At 36.9% G+C, this 25276-nt stretch overlaps 1 protein-coding gene across 12 annotated transcripts in view; it reads right to left on the bottom strand.

The window, feature by feature from the left end:
* Nucleotides 1-25276, bottom strand: part of VPS54 (VPS54 subunit of GARP complex) — a 189939-nt gene that overhangs the window by 113013 nt on the left and 51650 nt on the right. For 10 of the 12 annotated variants that reach the window (XR_009248588.1, XM_058683940.1, XM_058683932.1 and 7 more), the window contains 2 exons: nt 6994-7149; nt 5012-5253 (listed from right to left, as the gene is read on the bottom strand). Coding sequence is in view for 11 of the 12 variants with exons in the window: in XM_058683940.1 (XP_058539923.1) it covers nt 5012-5253; nt 6994-7129 (378 nt within the window). In the remaining variant the exon portion in view is untranslated. Of the gene's footprint in view, nt 1-5011; nt 5254-6993; nt 7150-24748; nt 24889-25276 lie in introns of those variants that run through there. The other 2 variants (XM_058683929.1, XM_058683939.1) reach the window with 2 other exon arrangements.

Here is a 25276-nt window from a genome sequence, read left to right as displayed (position 1 = left end):
AGAGCTTGACACGGGGCTCGAACTCACAAATCATGAGATCATGACCTGAGAGACCCGGACACTTAACAACCTGAGCCACCCAGGTGCCCCTCCCTTGCTGCCTTTACAGATTTCTTAAATATTAAGTCTGAGACATTATTAAGATAATATTAAGTCTTTTAGTTGTATTCCCTTATTATACAGGTGCCCTATTGATATGGTAGGAAGATGTGGGAGGAAGGGAAGCATTCCAGAGTTCTGTGATTAGGCCTTTGTCTTTTAGTGAGTTTGCGCCCCTGGGCTGTTACCTTCAAAAAGCCTCTAAGTTGTTGATTTTCAGTTTTTTCAGATTTTTTCTTGTGAGAACAGGAGTAGAAGCTTCCAAGCTCCTTCTAAGCTGAACCAGAAGTATTTTTAACTTTTTAAGAAATGGCTAAACTGTTTTCCAAAAGGGTTTGTACCACTCTAAATTCCCACCAACAGTATGTGAGAGTTACTCCACCAGGGCTGGCAATAGGGTGAGGCAAGCAAGGAGCCTAGGGTACAATATTTAAAGAGGTACCTACTCTTAGATTCTCATGCCCCTTCATATTTTACATCTCAGGAACCTTGCCAGCCTCATCCTAATACTCACCCTATCCTTCATATCTGCACGAAAATATGAAAGAATATGTGTAGACATGGTATTGTTTTTTCTTTAAATATTTGGTAGAAATCAACAGTGAAGCCATGAGCGCTTGAGTTTGCTTCTTGCAAAGGTATTTAACATCAATTTCTTTAATAAGTATAAGGCTATTCAGGTTATCTATTTCTTCTTGAGTGAGATTTGGTCATTTGTGTCATTCAACAAATATGTCAGTTACTCTAACTTGTTAAGTTTATTGGCATAAAATTGTTCAAATTAGTCTTGTAACCACTGTAGAATCTGTAGTGATGTCATCACTCTCATTCTTGTTATTGGTGATTATGTTTTTTCTTCCTGGATCAGCATTGCTTATAGGTCTGCCAATTTTTAAGTTTTTTTTTTTTAACGTTTATTCATTTTTGAGAGACAGAGAGAGACAGAGTGTGAGCAGGGGAGGGGCAGAGAGAGGGAGACACAGAATTTGAAACAGGCTCCAGGCTCTTCGCTGTCAGCCCAGAGCCTGACGCAGGGCTCGAACTCACGAACTGCGAGATCCTGACCTGAGCTGAAGTCGGACACTAAACCGACTGAGCCACCCAGCCACCCAGGTCTGCCAATTTTATCGATCTCAAAGAATCAGCTTAGGGTTTCACTGATTTTTCTCTACTGTTTCTCTACTTTCTAGTTCACTGATTTTGACTTTGATGTTTCTTTCTTCTGCTTATTTTGGTTTAAATTTGTTCTTGTGGTAGCTTTTTAAGGTGGAAGTTGAGGTCACTAATTTGAGACTATTCTTCTTGTCTAATATATGCATCTACTGCTATAAATTGTTCCCTAAGTACCACCAGAGTAGCATGCCACAAATTTGATATGTTGTGTTTTTATTTCCACTCAGTTCAAACAACAGCTGCCTTTGGAACAACGTAGGGGTTAGGGACACCAATGTCCAATAATCAAAAATCCAAGTATAACTTTTAACTCTCCAAACACTTAACTACCAACTACTGTGGACCAGAAGCCTTAACAGTAACAAAAAGTCAATTAACACATATTTTGTATATTACACATTACATATTATTTCTTAAAATAATCTAGAAAAAAAATGTTATTAAGAAAATCATAAGGAAGGGGCGCCTGAGTGGCTCAGTCAGTTGGGCATCCAATTTTGGCTCAGGTCATGATCTTGTGGTTCCTGAGTTTGAGCCCTGGGTCAGGCTCTGTGCTGGCAGCTCGGAGCCTAGAGTCTGCTTTGGATTCTGTGTCTCCCTCTTTCTCTGTCCCTCCCCTGGCTCATGCTGTCTCTGTCTCTCTCTCTCTAAGATAAACATTAAAAAAAAAAAAAGTTTGTTTTTAAAAAAAGAAAATCATAAGGAAGAGAAAATACATTTATAGTACTGTGACTGTACTTATCAAAAAAATCTGCATATAAGTGGATCTGCATGGTTCAAACCAAGTTGTTCAAGGATCAATGGTTCTAATTTCCTTTTCCTCTTCGACCCACATTTTTATTTAGAAGTGTTAATTTTGGTTTCCAAGTATTTGTGGATTTTCCACACACTTTTCTGTCAATAATTTCTAATTTAATTCTATTGTGGTCAAAGAATATACTTTGTATGACTTGAAGACTTTTAAATGTATTAACATTTGTTTTATGGTTCAGATTATGTTGATAAATGTTCCAGGAACACTTCAGAAGAAAATGTATTCTTCTGTGTTGGGTGGAATGTTGTTTCAATGTGTTCTTTCAAAGTCAATTCAGGTTGATTGACAGTGCTGTCATTGAGCACTTGTTATTGAGAGACAAGTATTAAAATCCCCAACCAGAACTGTGAATTCATCCATTTCCCCCATAAAAACCAGAATTGTGAATTCATCCATTTCCCCCATAAAATTCCTACTTTTTGTTTCATATATTTCGAAGCTCTGTTTTTTTTTTTTTTTTTTTTTTAATTTTTTTTTCAACGTTTTTTATTTATTTTTTTGGGGGACAGAGAGAGACAGAGCATGAACGGGGGAGGGGCAGAGAGAGAGGGAGACACAGAATTGGAAACAGGCTCCAGGCTCCGAGCCATCAGCCCAGAGCCTGACGCGGGGCTCGAACTCACGGACCGCGAGATCGTGACCTGGCTGAAGTCGGACGCTTAACCGACTGCGCCACCCAGGCGCCCCTCGAAGCTCTGTTTTTACAGACTAAATGTTTAGAAATATATCCTCTTGATTAATTTAACACTTTTATCATTATAAAATAATCGCTACCCCTAGGATAGTCTTTGCTTGGAAATCTGCTTTGGTTGGTATTAATATAGCCATTCCAGCTTTCTTTTGACTGGTGTTAGCATGGTATATCTTTTTCCATCGTTTTACTTTTCAAATGTTCTGTGTCTCTGTATTTAAAGTACACTTCTTATAGGCAGCATACAGTTGGGTCTCGCTTTTTCATCCAATCTCACAACCTCTGACTTGTAATCAGGGTGCTTAAACATTTACATTTAATATGATTATTGACAGGGTTAGGTTTAGGTCTATCATCTTGAAGTTTTTCTTTTTTCTCATCCATTCTTTGCTCCCTTTTTACCCTTTTTCTGCCTTTGTTTGGATTGAGAATTTTTTTCATTTCATGTTATCTCTTCTGTTGGCTTATTAGCTATAATACTTTGTTTTGTTATTTTAGTGGTTGCTTAAGGGTTTATTGTTCATAATCCTTGTTAGAAATGTAAACTATTTAATGGAGAGAAATAGTGTGTTTTGGTCTGTGTTGTATCCCTAGTGTTTAGAACAGCGCCTGGCACATGGAAGGCATTCAATAAATATTTGATCAATAAATGGATAAATAGAGAAGCCAAATGGTAGGTTATAAGGCATGAGATTACAAACCATCAAAAAGAAGGCATATTAAAGCTCATCCACTTAACAACATCCAGACAGCTATGATTGTTGAAAACAACACAGAAACTTGGGGCACCTGGGTGGCTCAGTTGATTAAGCATCAGACTCTTGTCTCAGCCCAGGTCTTGATCTCAGGGTCATGAGTTCAAGCCCCATGTTGCACTCCACACTAGGTAGGCATGGAGCCTACTTTAAAAAAAAAAAGAGGAACACAAAAACTCTAGACAGCATATGTGAATATACATTATATAAAAGTAAATAATATTTACAGGTGCTGTACAAAAATAGTAGGTAGTACTAAAAATTAACCAGATACTGTATAGTACTAATGCCAATAATGTAATCATATTTAGCCTATTTCCAAATCATAAAAGGAACAAAGTAATCAAGTGAAATGAAGTCAGCTAAATGCAAATTAGGCTTGCTAATGAAAAAAGTATAAAAAAGGATATTATAAAAATATAAATATCCCCTCTTCTACATGTAATATAAAACGTGATCACTATAGTTAATAACACTGTATTGCATATTTGAAAGTTCCTAGGAAAGATTTTTTAAATCCTCATCACGAAAAAAAAAAAAATTTGTAACTATGTATGGTGACAGAGGTTAACTAGACTTATGGTGACCATTTTGCAATATATATAAATATCAAATCATTATGTTGTACACTTGAAACTATTATAATGTTATATGGCAATTATATTTCAGTAAAGAAAGAAGTTTTAATATCCCCTGTTCCATTTTAAAAGTGAGTTTCTTAAAAGACTAAAATGGTAACCAAAATTATATTGAAAATACTCACTAAAAATGAATAACAAGCCATCTCAAACTTAGGACCACTCGCTCAGAACTGAATGTAGAGCAATATATTATGTCTAAAGGTATCAAGACTATCTGCCAGAGCTAGCATGCTCTATTAAATTCTTTGTGGTAAATAACAAACAAATAAGAAACAGTTCTATTCTGCTCATTTCTTAAACTTCACAAATCATCTGGGTTTTACTGGCCTAACAGAACAATTTTCTCCTTGGGGGGCAGGGTGGGTTGCATGTTGAATCTTAGCACTATTAGAAAAGTATAAATGTTGGGGCGCCTGGGTGGCGCAGTCGGTTAAGCGTCCGACTTCAGCCAGGTCACGATCTCGCAGTCCGTGAGTTCGAGCCCCGCGTCAGGCTCTGGGCTGATGGCTCGGAGCCTGGAGCCTGTTTCCGATTCTGTGTCTCCCTCTCTCTCTGCCCCTCCCCTGTTCGTGCTCTGTCTCTCTCTGTCTCAAAAATAAATAAAAAAACGTTGAAAAAAAAAAAAAAAGAAAAGTATAAATGTGAAAAATCACTCCAGTAAGAGAAATATATTTACATATATCTAAGCAAAGAATTAAATACAACCCAGGACAGTAGAATGAATATAGACAGAAAAGAATACTGTAAGCTCATCAAAGATTATTGGTCAAAAATCTATAATAAATCAAACTAAAGATCTTTCTATCCCTTTCGACCTGACTTCAAGATTAGATATTACCTGAGAGATTTCCTGTTGATACACTGTAAAATGTTCCTTGCTGATCTGTGGGAGGTAGAATGAAGGTATGACTTCAGTGTCCACAAAGTCCAATCCCCATGTTTTTGTGAAGAAGTCAGATTCTCTTTTTGCTAATCTAGGATCATTTAATGCTGCTGGGAGGTTTACTTTGGAATGATATATAGTCCATCTATGTTGATCTGTAACTAGAGATGGGGTAACACATAAACTATTTGAATCACCTGCAAAAAGTAAACAAGAAAACTCTGTAAACTAAGTTCTACATTTGAAAGTACATCCTAGAAAAATAAAAATTGCTTAGTTTCTGCTCTATGCCAAGGCACCAAAATCTCTCTTTTATAACAAACGTTTTAACGAAAATCAATCTGATTAAATAACCTTCAGCTTTCAGCATCAATTGCCAAGGGAAGGAAAAGCATGTAAAAGATAAAGAATACGCAAAATTTGAGAGTTGTATTTGCATCGTGGGGTGGATCATAAAGAAAGTCTTTCATTAGTTCCTTTCCTTAATGTACAATTTCTCTTTTTTCAACATCAAAACTCTTCTACCTTTTTATTATATATATTCTATCCTTTAATACTCCATATTTTTCACAGGTTTACCTCTTTTCTGTTGTATTATGGCAGACATACCTGGTTCTAATATCCTTTGTTTGGCTTATGATTAGATGCCAGAAATGCTGCTGTGGCATTAATCATAGAGGAAACAAAAATATATAGTCAATTCTTGTTATTCATGGTAGTTTTGTTCTATAAAGTCATGGTAACAACTAGCAAATACTGAACCACTATTCCTAGGGGAAATACAGGGGTAGGTACCTCCAAGCCTCTGGTCACAAAATTTTCATCAACCAATCAATAAATAATCTTATTCTGTTTCTGTTTAAAGACACCTTATTTAATATATATTGTTCATTCATTAACACTGAACTCATGGCTCACACCACTGTAATTCATACCTGAATGAATTTTCTTCATTAGTGCATACATTGCAGTCTTTTTGTGCTTAGAAACACTAGAAAGCACTTCAGCCCTACATCTGGTAACCATTTTTAAACAGCAAAAGCACCAATAAAAAGCTCAAAAATGCAAAAAATGTGGCACTGTTTAGACCACAAAAAAAGAAACTTGTTTATAGCATGAGAGCTAAAACAAGAAGGCAAAGTGTTGCCTTGTTCAACCTTAGGTAGGTACATGTGCATCAGGCAATTCAAATTTTTCATTCCTCTGCAAATGGCTGCAAATAATGACAAAAGTACCACAAGTATTGATTTTAGGGTTACAAATAAATTTCAGGGATCAGGCAAACTTACAAACACAGAATCCACAAATAATAAGAATTGACTATACTATGTTTAACTAAAAAGCTTCAAATCTCTAGCTTCCATTTTCAAAACTTTTTTTTTCCATTTATGCAAGTAATTTCTTCTATGGAAATGCATGAAAAGAACTATATTCCAATTTTCCAATCAACTTCCAAATTATCTATCTCTTTAGTTTTAACACTATAAAATTTATTCTTTTAAGTATAGCTGACCTTTGAACAATGGAAGGATTAGGGGTACAGACCACTCCCCTCCCCATGTAGTCAAAAATCCACATCTAACTTCAACTCTGCCAAACTTTACTAATAGCCTACTGTTGACTGGAAGCCCTACAGATAACATAAATAGTCAATTAACATATTCTGTATGTTATATATATTATATACTATATCCTTACAAATAAAGTAAGCTAGAGGAAAGAAAATATTACTAAGAAATCCATAAGGAGAAAATATAGTTATAGTACTGTACTGTATTTATAAAAAAAAAAAAAAAAAGCTACACATACGGGGACTCATGTAGTTCAAACCCCATGTTGTTCAAGGGTCAACTGTATACAGAATCTGACTACTCATTTAAAGAGAATACAAACCCTCAGTAAAAATCTTCAAACCAACAAACAGAAAAAGGCCTTACCTGTGGGCTCCTTGGGACATACATCTGGCAGTGACTGCACAGGTCGAATGTGTTTTGTTGGATCTACCTCTTTTTTAAAGAAAACATCTCTGCTGCTTCCTTGAGGCACTGGTGAAGAACTGTGGCTTGAAGCCATTGCATAAAATCACCACTCAACTGAAAATAAGTAACAAGTAATAATCAAGATACTTAACACAAATCAAAATTCATCTGTAAGTATTATGCATGTCTCACACTTTCTCTGAAAAGGATACATTATCCAAAAATCCCTCAAGGTATAAGTATACAATTTGAATACTATTAACTGTGTCACTCATAATTAGTTACTAAGAAAGTTATTTGTCCTTGTTTGAAAAGTATTCTCCCGGAAGTGAAATATCTTCAGTCTTTTATCCAAAGTGCAAAATAGATACCAAAGCTGTAACCAATTATATATTAAAGATGAAAACATCCATTTATTCAGCAAGCATACAGTAATTACGCATTATAAACAAATGGGTTTTTGAAGTCTGACTGCAGAAATTCTTCACTTACCAGCAGTATAACCTCAAGGAAATTTACTTAACCTTTGTGTACCTTACCTCATTTGTAAAAATGGACATGAAAAGAGCTCCCATTTCACAAACATTTTGTAAGAGTAAAAGGAATGGATATATATATAAAGCATATAAAGCATATAAAACAACGTTCGTCTCAAAAGTTAGTGTTTATAAATGTTAGTTACCGTCATGATTATTACGACTAAGTGACAACCGTTATCAATTATAAAAGAAGTATTACTCTCCAAGGTGTCTGCAATTACATTAAGTAACGACAACAATCAAAACACTAAGTAAAACACAGGTTAACCTATGTCTACACTGTTCACTAGGTCCTAAAAGAATTTGTGGGGCAAGACAACATAACATAGGCTACAGTTTCAGGTAAAACTTTACAAATGAAGCAGTACATAACCTGGATACTGAAGAACATGTATTATTTTATTACTGGAGAGTAGATAATCTTATAGTTCAGAGTATACATATCAAATAACAGGTATTCAATAAACATTTTTCAATGAAGGAATAAATAAATGAACATAAACAGAAGTTTACAGCTGAAAGGGAACTTCGAGAGATCATCTAGTCTAAGTTCCCTCATACTGGAGATAAGTATAGCAAGGCTCAGAAAGACTAGGGGGTTTACAAAGACACATGGGTTTTAACAAAAAAAAAAAAAAAAAAAAAAGCCTACTCAGGAAATCTGGTGAATATACTAAGGGTAAGAAATAAAGAGCAGAGACAAAGCTGAGAATGGTGACAAAAAATTAATCTACTCTAACTCTCCCCTAGTTTAGTGGAAAGCTAAAACTGACATTTCCCAGACTTCTTTGGGTTTGTTTTTTTTTAATTAGTTTTCTTTATTTTTGAGAGACAGAGAGAGACAAAGCGTGTGGGGGGGAGGGGCAGAGAGAGAGGGAGACACAGAATTGGAAGCAGGCTCCAGGCTCTGAGCTGTCAGCACAGACAGAGCCTGATGCAGGGCCCGAACTCACGAACCATGAGATCATGACCTGAGCCAAAGTTGGACGTTCAACTGACTGAGCCACCCAGGTGCCCCCCAGACTTCTTTGATTATCTGTCACAGTCCTCCTAATGCAAAAGAAACAAATCCAATTACACCACTAAGACCGTAAGAAACAAACTGTTAAGAAAATGCACAAAGATAAATAACTTCCTCAGGGTCCCTGAACAGAAAGCAAACAATAACATGAACAAAGGTTAAGGGACATGGAATAATCATAAGACTATGTGGAAACTGACATGGCTAGAGTAAAACACTTGTATTGGGAAGTACTGAAAAATAAATCATACTTAAATACACACACACACACACACACACAGAACATGGCCAGATGAATTAATCAGGGTCTTGGTTTGAAAGGGATCACTGGCCTGTTGCATATATAGCCATACACATTAAGTGTATGGTTTTATACATATATATACACATATATATGTATATATGTGTATATATATATACATATATATGTATATATATATGTATATATATATAAAACATCATATATTTGAGAAAAGATAATCTAAAGGATAGGAAAGTATATAATACATAATCCTGATATTAAGTATTTAGTAAGGATAATTCCAAATTTAACATAAAGTCTATTTAACTTTATTAATTTCATCAAATAAAATGGCTAAATTAAAGACATTTTGACATTTGTAGAGGTAAGCTACAAATATATGGAAAATGTATTTATATTGATTGCCCATTGCTTGGTGTCAGATAAATCAAATACTGATTGATAGCACACTACTATTTCAATTTATACTATTTACCATCATGTTGTTTTAACAGCAAAAAGAAATCCTAAGCGCCATCTCAGGAAGCCAGAAATACTTGAGGAGATGGAGACTAAACTAGTCTAGAAAAAATTTCTAGACTCCTATAAGTTATTTCAGTATCTGAGGTGGTGGGGGAGTGGTACCTTATTTACTCTTTAAAGATTCTGAACTGGGACACATATATAGGTTTTGTTTGTTCTTCTTATGAAATGGGGGAACATCTCTAACTATAAAGAGAGTATGTAAAATTAGGGGACTGCCTATATAGGGGAGTCCCAATTTCAAACCATTTGTCTCTCCATTTCTTTCAATCATCCTGAGTTTATTAAGATTTCCCCACATGGGGCGCCTGGGTGGCGCAGTCGGTTAAGCGTCTGACTTCAGCCAGGTCACGATCTCACGGTCCGTGAGTTCGAGCCCCGCATCAGGCTCTGTGCTGACAGCTCAGAGCCTGGAGCCTGTTTCCGATTCTGTGTCTCCCTCTCTCTCTGCCCCTCCCCCGTTCATGCTCTGTCTCTCTCTGTCCCAAAAATAAATTAAAAACGTTGGGAAAAAAAAAAAAAAAAAAAGATTTCCCCACAGTAAGAACCAAACGTTGTATTAATGGCCACATAAGTATGATGCAGATACTTAGTATGTGCAATCACTAGTAATAAAATATTGTGGATTTATTCATAAGGCATGGATGCATAAACAAATACACCAAATCCCTGTGGCCTCTAAACCAAACAACTTCAGCAAAAAAAATAATCTTTCATTGAAAAACTAAAGAACAGAAATTGATGAGGCATCCTAGTAAGAAAGTTTCAGTGTAACCTAAGAATAGTTTGTCTATCCAGAAAAAAAAAAAAAAAAAACTAGCAAAAATAATAACAAAAAACACAGAATACAGGGAAAATGAAAGCTCTATGCACTAAATGCAGGTAACCTCTGATTTCTAATACTTCCACTTTACATCTAGAAACAAATTTGGCATTTAATCAGCGGTCACCTACAATGAGAATCTGTAAATCACTCCACCATTCTTTACACAATCATCTTTTCATAATTACATCAATACCATACTCAACTATTATATTCTCTTGAAGCCTTCTTCGGTTTCTCACACTTAAGTCACCCTTTATGTATTTCTATTTTTGCAACAACCATATTGACAATTTGGTCTTTATATAGGTCTTCTCAGACTATGAACCTCTTGATGTTTCCATTTTCCTGTGTATTCTATGTGCCTAACACAATTCCTGGCACACAGATAGATATATAATAAATACTTTAGAGATGGATTAAATGGGTAATATGTAGAACAGATCAGAAGAGAGATGTTAGTTAGACAGCTACTGATAATCCTTAAGTGAATAGATAAGAGCATGGGTATGAGTTAAGGAAAGAAACAGTCTCATTCATTCCAAAAGAATTTGTAAGGATGAGTAAGATCAGAAACATGTGTACAGGAGTGCTGATGCATAGGAGCACTTGTACCCCAATGTTTACAGCAGCACTTTCAATAATACCCAAATTATGGAAAGAGCGTAAATGTCCATCAACTGATGAATGGATAAAGAAGTTGTGGTTTATATACACAATGGAATACTATGTGGCAATGAGAAAGAATAAAATATGGCCTTTTGTAGCAACGTGTATGGAACTGGAGAGTGTTATGCTAAGTGAAACAAGTCATAGAGAGAAAGACAGATACCATATATTTTCACTCTTATGTGGATCCTGAGAAACTTAACAGAAGACCATGGGGGAGGGGAAGGGGAAAAAAAAAAGTCACAGAGAGGGAAGGAGGCAAACCAGAAGAGACTCTTAAAAACTGAGAATAAACTGAGGGTTGATGGGGGGTGGGAGGAGGGGAAAGTGGGTGATGGGTATTGAGGAGGGCACCTGTTGGGATGAGCACTGGGTGTAGTATAGAAACCAATTTGACAATAAATTTCATATTAAAAAAAAAAGAAACATGTGATTGTCTTTCTTTTATAGCTCAAAGTATCTTTTTATGTTATAAGTTAGGTTAAAAGCTTCTATTAAAAGTTCCTAAAACAATGTCACTCCAGAAGCACCAGCATACCAAGGGCTCGGACTGGTTTCTAAATGTAGGTACACACTGTTTTTCCAAAGTTTGCATTATGCCAGTCTGCTTTTACTAAAGACCTACATTAGCACCTGTTTTCACTAACCAAAAGAAATCCAAAGAGGATTGTTGCTTTTCTTTAAAAAGGTGAGAGGCAAAAACCGCATTCAGCATTTGTAGCAAGCCATCACAGAGGCAGGACACACCCAAAGCAGCAAGTGTAGCACTGCCAAACTACCTCCCTGAAATTACACTCAGCACCTCAGCAACAAGCTACCGTAGCTTTGAACCGTGTATCTTAGTATCTGTGCTTTTTCTCAATTTATTCTAGGCAACCATCGGTAATACGTGTCTTAAGAAATAGGAGAAGCCTAAAACATGTCATTTTGGGGGTCTGGGAACGTTCAAACATTTTCCCTATAAATTAATGGTAAGTGTTTCTCTGCTTTACACTATTTCAGTTTTACAAAAGATTTCACAAGTATGCTCTACTTTCAAGGAATAAGTGAAAACTATACCATCTCCACAAAGAAACCACAGTTCACTGACGAAATATCTGAGTTCAGACCTGGAGCACAGGGGGAAAAAAAAAAAAAGTGGATCCTGAGAACTCTTGCATCAGAAAGCAAGTAAATGCTCAAAGACCATAGGACCAGAAGGATCTGTCAAAAGGACAAAGGACCAAGTAAAAAGGGTGCTCAAATGCCACTTGCGGGACAATTTGAGCACTCCAAAAAAAAAAAGGAAAAGAAACTTACTTGAGTGTAACATATTGGCTAAATAAAAATTAATGAATATACAGTGATACTTAGGGGAAGAAAAAGACATGAGGAAAAATGGGTGGAGTGGGATGAAGAAAGGAAATCTCTTCTTTACAGAACAAAGCCAGTAATAAATGTAGAAGGAAGAACTGAATTAGTTGTAACCCTAAGGTATAAACCAATTCAGGCAAAAATCATCGATGTATGCTAAAGCTACTAGGTGAAAGGTTGTTCAGATTCAGAACACTCATCTTGTGCCAAAGTGTTACCCCACAGATTACTAAGCAATGTAAAGGGGAAAATGTATCTTTAAAATCTGGTTGTCAGTACCTTAACTAAGTCATCAAACTTGGCATCATTGACAATAGTATGACAACTTAATGAGTCATGAAATGACAATATAAAATAAACATCACCACCTCTGAAGCATTCTCACCAAAAATATTTAAGCCTCTGCACCAGGAGTTAAGCTTTTCTATCCAATGGATTCCTTGGCAGTCTGGTGAAATCTACAGACCCCTTCCCAGAATAATTTAGTTTATAATGCATAAAATACATTAGGTTACAATGGACAACTATACTGAGATAAACTTTTTAAAATGTAATATAGTAATTTTTTGCTTCTCACTTAATGCAAATCTATCTTAATTTCTAAGCAATAATGGAGCTTAACTATTTCAAGGTATCTGCAACACATTAATGTGACATGAAAATATTTGAAATTTCTACTAGTGACAAAGTTACAGGCAGTGCTAATATCCCTATGAAGGGTTATCTACATTCATAATTAAAGGAAACACTTAAAATCCAGTTAAAGCAGGTTTCTTTTGACCATGGCACTATTGACATTTTGAGCTGAGTAATTCTTTGTTATTGGGTGTTTTCCGTCTATGCATTTTAGGATCTTTAGATGTATCCTTGGCCTCTATTCACTTGATGCCAATAGTACCCTCCCCTGCCACATATACAGTTATGACAACCAAAAATGTGTCTAGACAAAGCCAAATATGCTGAGGTGGGGGAAAGAAGGGAGAAAACAAAATCACCCCAAGTGATAACCACTGAGTTAAAATAAAGATGATCATAAGATAAATGAACATATGAACTGACTGAAGGTGCTAATATCAATTCTTACAATAAGTATTAATAAAGGTTCATTTCTTTTTTCCTTCTATCAAAAAAAATGAAGAATCCTTAGGCTGGGTGAAACCTTACAAAGGATTTTGGACTTGATCCACAAGACTAGTGAGTCATTACAGACTTAAAGACACTGGTGTTAAATCCATCACAGAACCTAAGAGGACTTGAACATTTCTGAAGAAAGAAATGAAAGATATAAAGGAAAGCTTGTGATAAAGAAGGAACATCCAAGAAGGTGGGAGAAATATCAATTGAGAATTCACAAATAAATAAGGGGGAAAAAACCATTTAGATTTGGCAATTAGGCAGTGACCAGTTACATCAGAAACAATGTCAAGTTCAACAGTGGGCACAGAAGCCAGACTGCAGAAGCTGGAGTGGAACAGGAGGGGAAATTAAAAAACAATGGCTATTGTTTCAAGAGACTTAATTATGAGATTACAAAACAGAATATATAATCACATTTGATATAAAAACTTTACATAACTCTCTCTACATACACATAATGTATAAAAAGGTATACAACAAAACATTAACAGTGGTTATTACAACAAGCCTTTCCTGACCACTGTATCTAAGCACATCCTCTCTCTTCTCTTCCCCCATCCAAACACACACACACACACACACACACACATACACACTCCATTATTCTCGATCACTAGCATTATAGCGTGATCTTTTTAGTACTTGCTCCAATTATAACCGATTATTTACCTGTTAATTTTGTCTCCCCCACTATACTGAAAACTTACTTGTTTCATTCACCTTCCTATGCCACACTCAGCAGAGTCTAGGCAATCAGTAAAATGCATGAATATTCAATGAATGAATGAACAATATCATGGATAAAGAAGTAATAAGCACAAATAAGCCGCTAACAATGTCTCATATAAGTTCATATTCATTTCAACAATCTAAAAACATACAAAATCAAAAATACATTCTCTTCTTTGCATACATTATGTGACTTTCTAAAATTTTATTCTAGATTCTCTATATTCTTGAAACATAGTATATATAATATACTTAAGAAAACTGGCCATAAAGTGAGTTAGGGATCTATCACTTATTAGTTGTGTGACCTTAGTTTTCTCATTTTTAAAATGGAACAGCAACAGTATCTTCCACATAGCAATGTTATAAAATTTAAATGGAATATAACTTACATAACCTATGTAAGCTCATGGCACAATACTCGGCACACAGTAGACATTCAATAAACAACTTTACTACTATTTATTATTACAAACATCTTAAGTATTAATATTTGGACTGTGTCATACAAAGTTTTATAATCAATTTAAACTTTAGGACCCTGAGCCTCCTCTATTGGTGTCCTTTGCTTGAGTGTCCCTAGTTTAGGGGGAGAGGAGGCAGCAAAATAATATGAGCAGATATAATTTACTATCAGAAAAGTAAACAATAATAACTAAACTAAACTAAACAATAGAAGAGTGATCCTCAAAGCTATGCTAGTAAAAAGAGACAAAAAATAATATTGGAAAATGATGTTGAAACTAGAAAAGGTGTGGCCTAGAACAGAAGCAACAAGTTTGATGACAAAAACTGTTCAAGAGAGGAAAGATGAGGGAGAGAAGGCAGAGAGGCTAGAAATAATGATTTAGAAGACATCTGAATAAAGGTCAAAGTTGAATCTATGGGAGTAGAGTGGATGAGATAAAAATTACAATCTCTGAGTTGGAGGGGACTTTGAAAGACCATCTAGCTCAACTTTTACCTAATATAGGAATCTTTTCTACATGGGGTCTTGCCTTCACTTGAAAACCTTCAATAGTGGAGAAGCGACTACTTCAAAAGCAGATTATTACTGTAAAATAATTATGATTGCTTTAGGAAGAAAATTCTTTCATGTAGTGTACAGAACCCTGCTTCCATGAATTTTCCATTGCTGTCTCCAGTTCAATTACATTACAGGAGTAAGAGAAAATACTTCTAGTCATAAGAAAGTAATATCACAAAATACAAAAAAAAAAAAAAAAAAAAAAAGATGGCTAATGAGAGCTCAGAGAAATGGGTAGAAAGCGGTAGACCAAATACATTTATGAGGAAAGGAAGAAAGCAATCAGAAATACCATCCTTACAGAAACAAGGGAGAAGTGTCCAATAGCAAAGTGTGAACAGTAGTGTCAACATGATGCAGAGAGAGGGGTCAAGGTTACTAACTTCAGAAAGGATACTGAATTAGGGGTGCCTGGGTGGCTCAGTCAGTTGAGCTTGAGCGACCGACTTGGGCTCAGGTGATGCCCTCACAGTTCATGGATTTGAGCCCCACATGGGGCTCTGTACTGACATCTCAGAGCCTGGAGCCTGCTTCAGATTCTGTCTCCCTCTCTCTCTTTGCCCCTCCCCCGCTCAAGCTCTGTCTGTCTCTTTCTCTCTCTCTCTCTCTCTCTCTCTCTCTCTCAAAAGTAAATAAACATTAAAAAAATTTTAGAAAGAAAGGATACTGAATTAGAATAATATTAGGACAGTGGTTGGGGCAGATGCCATACCACAAAAGGTTAAGTAAGTAATGAAGTACTACAGGCAACAAGATCAACATCTTTTTGGTGGTGAAAGAAAACAAACTAAATGTTGAGCACGAATTTTTTTAGGTCCCGGAGACCTGAGCATATATGTAGGCAAACAGCAAGAAACCAACGGAAGGGTGAGATTAAAAAGGAACAAGAAAAGGTACTAGGGCAAGAAGATGGAGGGAGAAAGAAGAGTTACATACACACAGGGATTTGGGGTGTGGCGGTGAAGGCAGAGACAAAAATCACTCCCAGGGACTATGAGGCACTTTACACTATGCCCCACCTTGAGAAAGGCAGGACTTTGTCAGGCAACAGTGAGAAAATGAGCAAGCTGATCCAGAAAAATTGCACTGCATCCTACTCCTCTACCTAATGCCCTTAAGCAGAGGTGGGAGGAGCAGAATCAGCTGGGACTTGAGCAAACCTGGAATGCCTCACTCCCACCACTAGTTATCAATGAAAGAAGGGAGAGGGAAGCAATGGAAAGAAAGTAAGAATTATATTATCACTAATATTTGACTAGACACTATATAGTCCATAACTGCTTGCTAGAAAAACACGTCTGAATGAATCAGTGAATGAATGAATACCCATTATGTGGATGAACAGGTTCAAGAATAATTGGTTTCAGTCCATTTAGCTAGTTAATTGTGAATATGGGATTTGCACTCAGATTTGATTCTAAATTCCATGCCTCTATCTCTAAACCATACTGCTTCTCCAAAAACAAAACAAACAAAACCTAAATTCTTTCACTACTGCCTCTCATCTATTTCATGCACCCAGTACTTTCTTCTTTTTTTCCTTATCTGATCTATCAATATTGATCCAACAAAAATTACTTACACTAACAAATATTTATATCCATCTTATATTAAAAATGATAGCAATACTTAACATCTGTTTGTGATAACATTTTTTTAAAGGCTTGACTTTTTACAGCAGTTTTAGGTTCAAAGAACTTTATAAAACTGGCACTACTAGAAAACAGTTCCTTAAGGAAAAAGACACACTTTCATCGTATAATTCACTATATTTTTCTTAGCAAAGGGATAATTCTGGAGCTGCAACTTGGGATACATAATCTACTATAGACCATCATTTCAACACTTTCAACAAGAAATGTGTTGTGAATTCTAAGTAATAAATGAACTTATTAATTAACGTTTATAAAATGTCTATTTGTAATTTGAGAAGATATAGTGGGAAGTTTTTTTACACTGGAGCTGGACAGAGGTAGTATTTTGTGATACAATTTTGGGTTTGACTTTAGTAAAAAAGAAAAAAAATCTATACTCAATCCTATTTTTTCTAAAAGCAAACAAAAAAATAGCAAACTTGATTTCCCTAAATTTAGATGTACTGACACAAACAAGGAAAAAAAAAAATACTGTAATGTCCTACCAAAGATCAATGACAGAAATCAGTACAGACTATTTTTTAAATCATAGTAATCTAAAATATCTCAAATATCTCACATTCTAAGAAATATTTTCCACAATACTTTTGGAATTTTAGGAGCCAATTTCTGGTAAATGTTATAGATAGTCTTCTTTCATACAACCTAGACACAAATGACAATATACTTCTACACTATTTAAGTATACGATTCGTCACCTGACCAAATCTAGTTTAATCATATTTTTTTAAAGTACTTAAAATTTTTTAACCACAAAGATCTCAACAATAAAGCTAAAATTTAAACAGAAAGATGTGGGCTTTCAAGAAATAATTAACAAATTAAGGCTCCCTCATAAATAAGTACTTGTCTACTCATTTTGGGTATTAAAGGAGCATGGAAGAAGCCAAAGTGAACCCAGAAAATAAGAACAAAGTTGCACTAATCTGCTTTTTCCTTATATTCCCATTTGACATTTATAAGGCCGTGTCTTGGAGGAAACTGAATACATGTGCTTCCTTATGTTCCTCATTTACTTTCGATCTAGTGACAAGAAGGAACAATAAGAGATAATCATGGCTACAACGATAAAAACTATAACTATTTGTAATATTAAATTTAAATATTTAAAAAATAAGTGATATTTCATGTATGACATCCTTATCTGGAATAAAAATCATAAATATCCTCAAAAAACTATATATATTTTTTAAGTCTAGATGTTACTCAAAATGAAAGCAATGTCTTTTTTCCCTCACACATTCACCAAAAAACCTAATAGGGCAGCCACTGAAACTAACTAAGCATCACAGGCCTGGAATTGAATGATAAAACTGTACTGTGATAAAATCTGCCTCTAGCATGTAAAAAATTCAGTGGGAACCAAATATAACTTAGATGCCTTATTTTACTCCTTTGGGCCATTGATATGACTATATTACTAGTGAAATTTTTGTCAAAGTGAATCAGATTAAAATGTTGGTATTGTGTTCTTGGTGTCTCAGCCAAAGATTAGCAAATAAATTCTAAAATCACTAATTTAAAGTTACTGGGTAATGCATATATCTTAAATGTGTAAACCATAAGACATTAAAATGCCTACACAAGAAGAGTAAATTGAAAATAAAATCTGTATAATTTACCCTACCTTAAAAATATCTGTTAGAAGAAATTATATATTAATATATTCTTAAAAGGAACAAAAATGACTTGGATTTATCCCCTGTCAATTACTTCAACAGTGTCCCTTGCAGGTTTAATTCTCTCCTCCCTCATCCATCTTCAATCTATCTTTGCTTTGTTCCTGGCTGCAAAACAATGGAGAAAATTTAGATAAAACATGCAGATTATAAATGTATAAACTCCAATCTCAGATATGACCCTGCTCAGCAGTCCTTTCACTCATTTATACTGAAACACTGATCTTCCCCAATCCCCACAGTATTTATAAAAAAACTTTCATCACTCTCTTCATATCCCCTAGTTTACCTACCTGCATGTATCTCATGCTTAAAAAGTAATTTTCTTTTTACTTCATACCAAAAAAAAAAAAAAAAAAAAAGCCTCAGATAGGACTTCTACCCTCCACATTCAAATGTACCTAATTCTCACAACTCCTAACTTCTGATAGACAATACAGGTGTGTACTCTTGTCCAGAGTTAATTCTCCAACCAACTGTTCTTGATTTCACCTCTTCCCACTTCATCCCAGCCCTGTTCTATTAATTATTCCCTGACTCTCCTATCTCATCAGCCCATAAAAAAAAAAAAAAAAAAAAGTTCAAGAGCTAAATTAAAGTTTTTTCCCTCAGCTCTATCTCCTTGAGCTACTTCTTGCTTCCCCTTCATTGGCAAACCTCTATTCTCTCTTAGGTCTACCTCCTGCACAATCTTCCATCTTTACCACTCACTGCTCTGGAAATGGTGAGGAATGACCTGATTTCTAAATTCAATTGCCTATATTCAGTCTTCATCAAATCTGACCTCACTGCCCTCAAAAGCCAATAAAAGTAATAAATGCAGACAGAATAAGAGAAATAGAAAAATCACCATTTGTAATCCTCAAATGCAATGACTGACTCAAGGAAGGATCATTAATGGATGATAAAACCATTGGTTTAAAAGGATGTTAGGAAAAGGATATTTACATAGCCATGAAGCACCACCCTATCAGTTATTTATTAAAAAAAAATAATAGAGAGATCTGTCAGTTTCTACCCTTACCAAATGATCAAAGCTGGAATCACCAACAGGGGGACAGACTACCATTATGTGCTCCCTGATGTGATAAAGTGGTAGGAATACCTATCATCTGTGTGGTATTCTTGCCAGAAATATCTGACCAGAATCTAATCATGAAAAAACAGAGTAATTCAGAATATGGAATAAACTCGAGCACAAATGCCTCTATTTTTCAAAGGATAAACCAAAAAAGAAGAGGGAGGCACTGGGCCTAGTCTGGATTGGAGGAGACTAAAGAGACATACCAGCCAAATGCAATACATGAACCTTAACTGAATCTTGTAATAGTGTAGAGAAAAAAACAGCTATAAAAAATTTTGGGACAAATGGAGAAATTTAGGTATGGACTGTATGTTTAATAAGCTTGTTGAGTGTTGATATTTTTAGGTATCATAACAGCATTGTGATCATATAGGGGAATGTCCCTGTAATTGGGAGATGCATGCTTAAGTATTTAGGGGTGAAATGTAATGAAATCTACAGCCTACTTTCAGACTTGGCAAAAGAAATTGGTGGGGGGGGGGGCGCGAGTGTTTATGTGTGTGTAGGTGTTCACTATTCTTGACTTTTCTGTAGGTTTAAAATTTTTCAATAATAATAAAAAATAATGAATCAATGAAAGTTTACAAAGAAGTGAAGATAAGCAGAAGTGACCAAATAAACAGAGGGGAGGAAGTATGAGAAAAGGAGAATACTCCAGGAATAGGGAATAGTATGTTGCAAAGGCTTGGACAGGAAAAGAAGCCTTCTGCCAGAAACCGGAAATAATTCAACATGTCTGAGAAAATTATATATTCAGGGGGAGGAGGGAATTGGGGAGAGTCACAAGGCTAGAGAGGTAAGTTGGGAAAATAACTTAAATGAAATTACAAATCTATTAAAAGAATAAGGAATATGGATTTTATCATGAGGATAAAATAGTCACAGAAATAATTTATGATAAGAAATGATATAATCAGATTTTCCCTTCAGAAAAATCACTGATTATAGCACAGAGAATGCAATGGAGAAGACTAAGACTAGAAGAGTCCAGATAGGAAACTTGCTTAATCTCACTGAGAGATGCCCATAGCCTGAACTCCGATAATGGTAGTGGAGATAGAGAAAACTAGACAGATTTCAGATCTTTCTCCAGTTATAAGCTCTTTTCAGTGTCTCACACCCACATTTCTAACTGCCTACTAGGCATCTTCACCTACAAGTCTCAAAGATACCTAAAATTCAATATAGCCAAAACTTAAATTTATTATTTATGCCATCTTTATCTGCCACCACCTGCCAAAAGTTTATTCCTTCTCTAGCTCCGTTAATGGCACAATAATCTATTAGCTTCCTAAACTAGAAACCCTACAGCCAACTTGACTCCCTGACCTCTCTACATTCTTTAATTTCTATACCAGTGTGGACTGTTCTATGGATTCTACCTCCAAAATTCATCACACATCCATCCCTTGCTCTCCATTCTAATTGCGAGTAATCTAATTCAGGATTTTATTTGCAGATTAGACTGCTGTGAGAATCTCCTAGCAAAAGCTTCTTTGGGGGGCGCCTGGGGGGCGCAGTCGGTTAAGCGTCCGACTTCAGCCAGGTCACGATCTCACGGTCCGTGAGTTCGAGCCCCGCGTCAGGCTCTGGGCTGATGGCTCGGAGCCTGGAGCCTGTTTCGGATTCTGTGTCTCCCTCTCTCTCTGCCCCTCTCCCGCCCGTTCATGCTCTGTCTCTCTCTGTCCCAAAAATAAATAAAAAACATTAAAAAAAAATTTTTTTTTTAATTTAAAAAAAAAAAAAAAGCTTCTTTGGTTCTAACCTCACTCAATTTTAGAATCATGTTTCTAAAATTCAGATACGATAGGTCACTCTCCTTATGTATTCTTTGATAGTGGTATATATCAAGTTTATCACGTTCAAAAACTCCACAACCTGGGCCCAATCTACCCCTCAAAAACTTATGCACCAGTAACGAACAATTCAAAACCTAATAGTTCAGATCTGCAGTAAAACAAATCTGCCATTTCCAGTAAAAAATTTTTTACTGTAGAATATCTAATTCTAATTATTTCTAATTACTAATTTTACTAAAGAATATCTGCACTGTGTCATAGTTAGATGTCCTTTTATTTTTCCCTCATATGCCCTCAACTGCAAAGAGAGAGTTGCTAGAGGACCTAAAGGGCTAATCTAATATACCCAATGAGAGTTATTTTCCCACCTGGCAGGACTTGAGAACACTAGCCAGAATAATACAAACCACAGGTTTAAAACATTACTGACATTTGGGTGGCTATTCTTTGTTTTTTGTTGGGGGAGAGGGGAGAGGGGTGTGCAGGATAACATAGGATGTATCCTGTGCATTTATAAATTTAGCAACATTCCTGGCTATATGCCAATGGCACCACACCTTCAGTTGTGACAATGAAAAACATTTCCAGACACTGCCAAATGTCCCTTGGAGGGTAAATTTACCCTCTTTTGAGAACCATTAGTTTAGATGTTAGGGCCCCAGGTCTTTGAAAAAGAAGGCCTCCAACCAGGCTTGTTAATCTTAATTTGTTTTTGAGAAAGAGCAAGAGAGAGCACATGTGAGCAAGACAGCAGAGGAAGGAGGCAGAGGGAGAGAATCCCCAACTGAGGGGAAGTGAGGCTTGACTCCACCATCCTGGGATCAAGACCCAAGTGGAAATCAAAAGTCAGATGCTCAACCGACTGAACCACCTAGGCACCCCAATCTTAATTTATTTTTAATTAATTTTGTTTTTAAAATAGAATTTTTTAAAAATAAGATGGTAAAAGTACAAGAAACCTTATAGTATATGCCATCCTCCTTTAGGTTAAAGCATTTTTAGAGGATTTTGTAAGAAGGATTTCATCTCTGCAGATGCATTAGTCTCCTGACAACCCTCCATCCCAAAATGAGTAAATGCTAGTAAAATGTCAAATACATGCATACATAAAAGAACCTAAACAATTCTAACTAGCAAATCCCCATTTCTTGCTTTACATGGCCACACTGTGGTTCTTTAGCCACAATCTTAGAGATTCAAGCTTCCACTCTTCAGATTTCCTCATATGGTTCCTGCCATCTATTTGTGAAACAAGTAGGAAGCAAGCTGATGACATTTACGTTTTTTTCCTAACCCTGATATCCTAATATTCAATGGCAAAAATACTCCTTTAACTTTTACGTGACTCCCAGCTGACCAGATCACCTCTTGAGATCACTAAAAACCATTTATGCTTTTTTCTTTCTCTATACTTCATGCTGAATACAACCAAATAGTTGTTTAGAACATCAGTTATTAACACCAGTGATCAGCTGCTTATTCTCGGACTCCAAATATTTTAAACATGTAAGTTGATTTTCAGAGAAAAACTTCAAAAACCTACTTATATGAATGAATCACAATAGGCAAATATTGAGATGGAAAGATTAGTGGTTGCCTAGGTCTGGGGGTGGGGTAGGAGGAATGGGAGTACTGTTAATGACCAGGTTTCTTTCTGGGGTGATGAAAATGTTCTAAAATTTATTATGATGATGGTTTCACAACTCTGTAAATATACTATAAATCATTTAATTTCATCCTTTAAATGAGTGTTACTCAAAGATGTAAAAGGCCAGAAGCAGGAAAAAGGAATTTTAATCAACTTTTATGGATAGAAAAAGGAACGTGATTAAGAACAAATTCTGCGAAGTTTGCCATTTCATGAGTTACATTTGATTTTAATTCTGACATAAAAACTTAATACCTACCCAGAAATAAATTTTAACTTTTCCAGAAAAACATGAAAATTTAATCTTTTTCTAGTAAACTTTGGATAATTTAAAAACAATGAAAACATTTCAGAAAGCCAAATGCTAAGTAACAAAAACAAAATATATAAATATCATCAACAAAATGTGAAGTGTTTACAGTTCTGTGATACGTTCTTTACAAAGAAAATCAATACATTTTTCACTTCTTTTAAAAATGATCCTCCAACTGTAAGGTCTGTCCTCATAGTGTAGTAATTCTTAAGTTACCAGATTATAATTTTAAAATAGCCAAATCACAATAAAACTGCAAACATTTAATCCCCCAAACCACAACTATCAACCACCCAAAATTTGCACATATTGATCATTCTTACCAAAACCTATCATGAGCAATGATGACCACTATGAACCATCAACTAATACTCATTTCGAGGAAATCAGACTCTGACTGCAATACAAATATAGTCAAATCCCAATCATTCCATCTGTTCCATCAAAACTGCTTAGAAATCATCAAGGCTCTCAAAGTACTTTTCCAATTAGAACTATCAGATTTATAAAAGTCAACTCGAATGTCCATCAAAATCTGCAGTTTAAGTTAACCACAATAACGCATTCCTCAGCATACTATATCATGATATCATCTGCCTTGTAATCATTTACTATTGATCGCCCTGGGGTTTGACAAATCAGAAATAGAGCCAATTAAAAACAAAAAAACAAACAGTGCAAACAATTTAATTATTCGAAAGTAAGGAGGGCCTCACTCAATAAAGGACAAAAAATAAAGCTGGTTAAAGGCGAGTTAAAACAAAACAAAACTTGCAACCCCAGGTCAGTCAAAATTCTAAAAATATCGTCCTGAACTCACAACACATGGACAGACCAAGTAGTTAATTATAATGTACAGCCAAAAGTTCCCTTGTCAACGATGGGAGGGCAGGGGAGGCCTGCTTTTGTATCAATGCACAGATGTTAAGAGGCAGAACTGAAGAAAATTAATTACTGAACAAACTACTGCGAGCTAAATCGCCAAACTGCAAAACACCGAGTTAATGGGGGAAGGGGGGTAGCCTTCCCCAGGAAGAAAAACAATTTTTTAATATTTAAATTATTCCAGTAGGCTCAAAAGGAGGCTGAAAGGCCCTACTGAGAAAAGAAAGGGAAAGTTTCGGGGCAGCATCTAAGGAGGGTGATGGAAGTTCCAAAGCCCGGATCCCAGAGAGGGGCGACAGGGGGGACAGCGGCGTTTGCGGCCGCCGACTGAAGTGGGGAGAGCAGCTACCGCCCCGATCCCAGAGCGGGAGCGAAAAGGAAGAGGAGGTGGTGGCGGAGAAGAGAATGGAAGCTTCAGCGCCCGTCAGTTGTGACCGAAACTCTGTCCGCTTCGGGCCGGGGAGGTGACACAGGGGGTGGGGTCTCAGGCCCTCTCTCCACAGGAGGTCGGGGTGAGGGTGGGCCGCGAAGCGCCGGGGGGGTCAAGTGGGGCCGGCCCGACACCTACCTGCGGGTCCCGGGCAGCCGCCCCAGAGCGAGGCCTAGTGCATCGCCGCCGCCTCCAGCCCTCCACGTCGCGCCGAGGCTGCTCCGCGGCCGCCGCCGCCCGGAGCCCCGCCGGGCCGGAGCCCGGCCTCCCACCCCCGCCCCGCGCCGGCAGGCCCGTCGGCCGGGGGAGCACAGGGCCGCCCTCCCGAGCCCAGCTCCGCTCGCGGGTGAGAGGCGGCAGCGGCGGCTCCCTCACGTCTCTCCCGGGTGTCCTGTCAGCCAGCAGTTTCCCCCGGGTCCGCAGCGCCGCCTCCGCCGCTGCTGCCACCGCCTCTCCCACATCCCCGGCCTCCAGAGGAGCCGCCGCCGCCGCCACCGCCGCCGCGCCGCGACCACTACCCCTAGCGCTTCTGCTCCCTGCTCCACTGCTTCCCCTCACCCCGCCGGCCCGGCTCGGCCGGGCTAGGTCCGGGAGACAGCGCCGGAGGCCGCCGCGAGGCCGCCGCAGCCCCCAGCCCACAATCCACCGCGCGCCTCCGCCGGGGCG

Source organism: Neofelis nebulosa, chromosome 9 (assembly GCF_028018385.1).
Source record: "Neofelis nebulosa isolate mNeoNeb1 chromosome 9, mNeoNeb1.pri, whole genome shotgun sequence".
Classification (NCBI taxonomy): Eukaryota; Metazoa; Chordata; class Mammalia; order Carnivora; family Felidae; genus Neofelis; species Neofelis nebulosa.
This window is presented reverse-complemented; position numbering and strand designations above follow the sequence as displayed.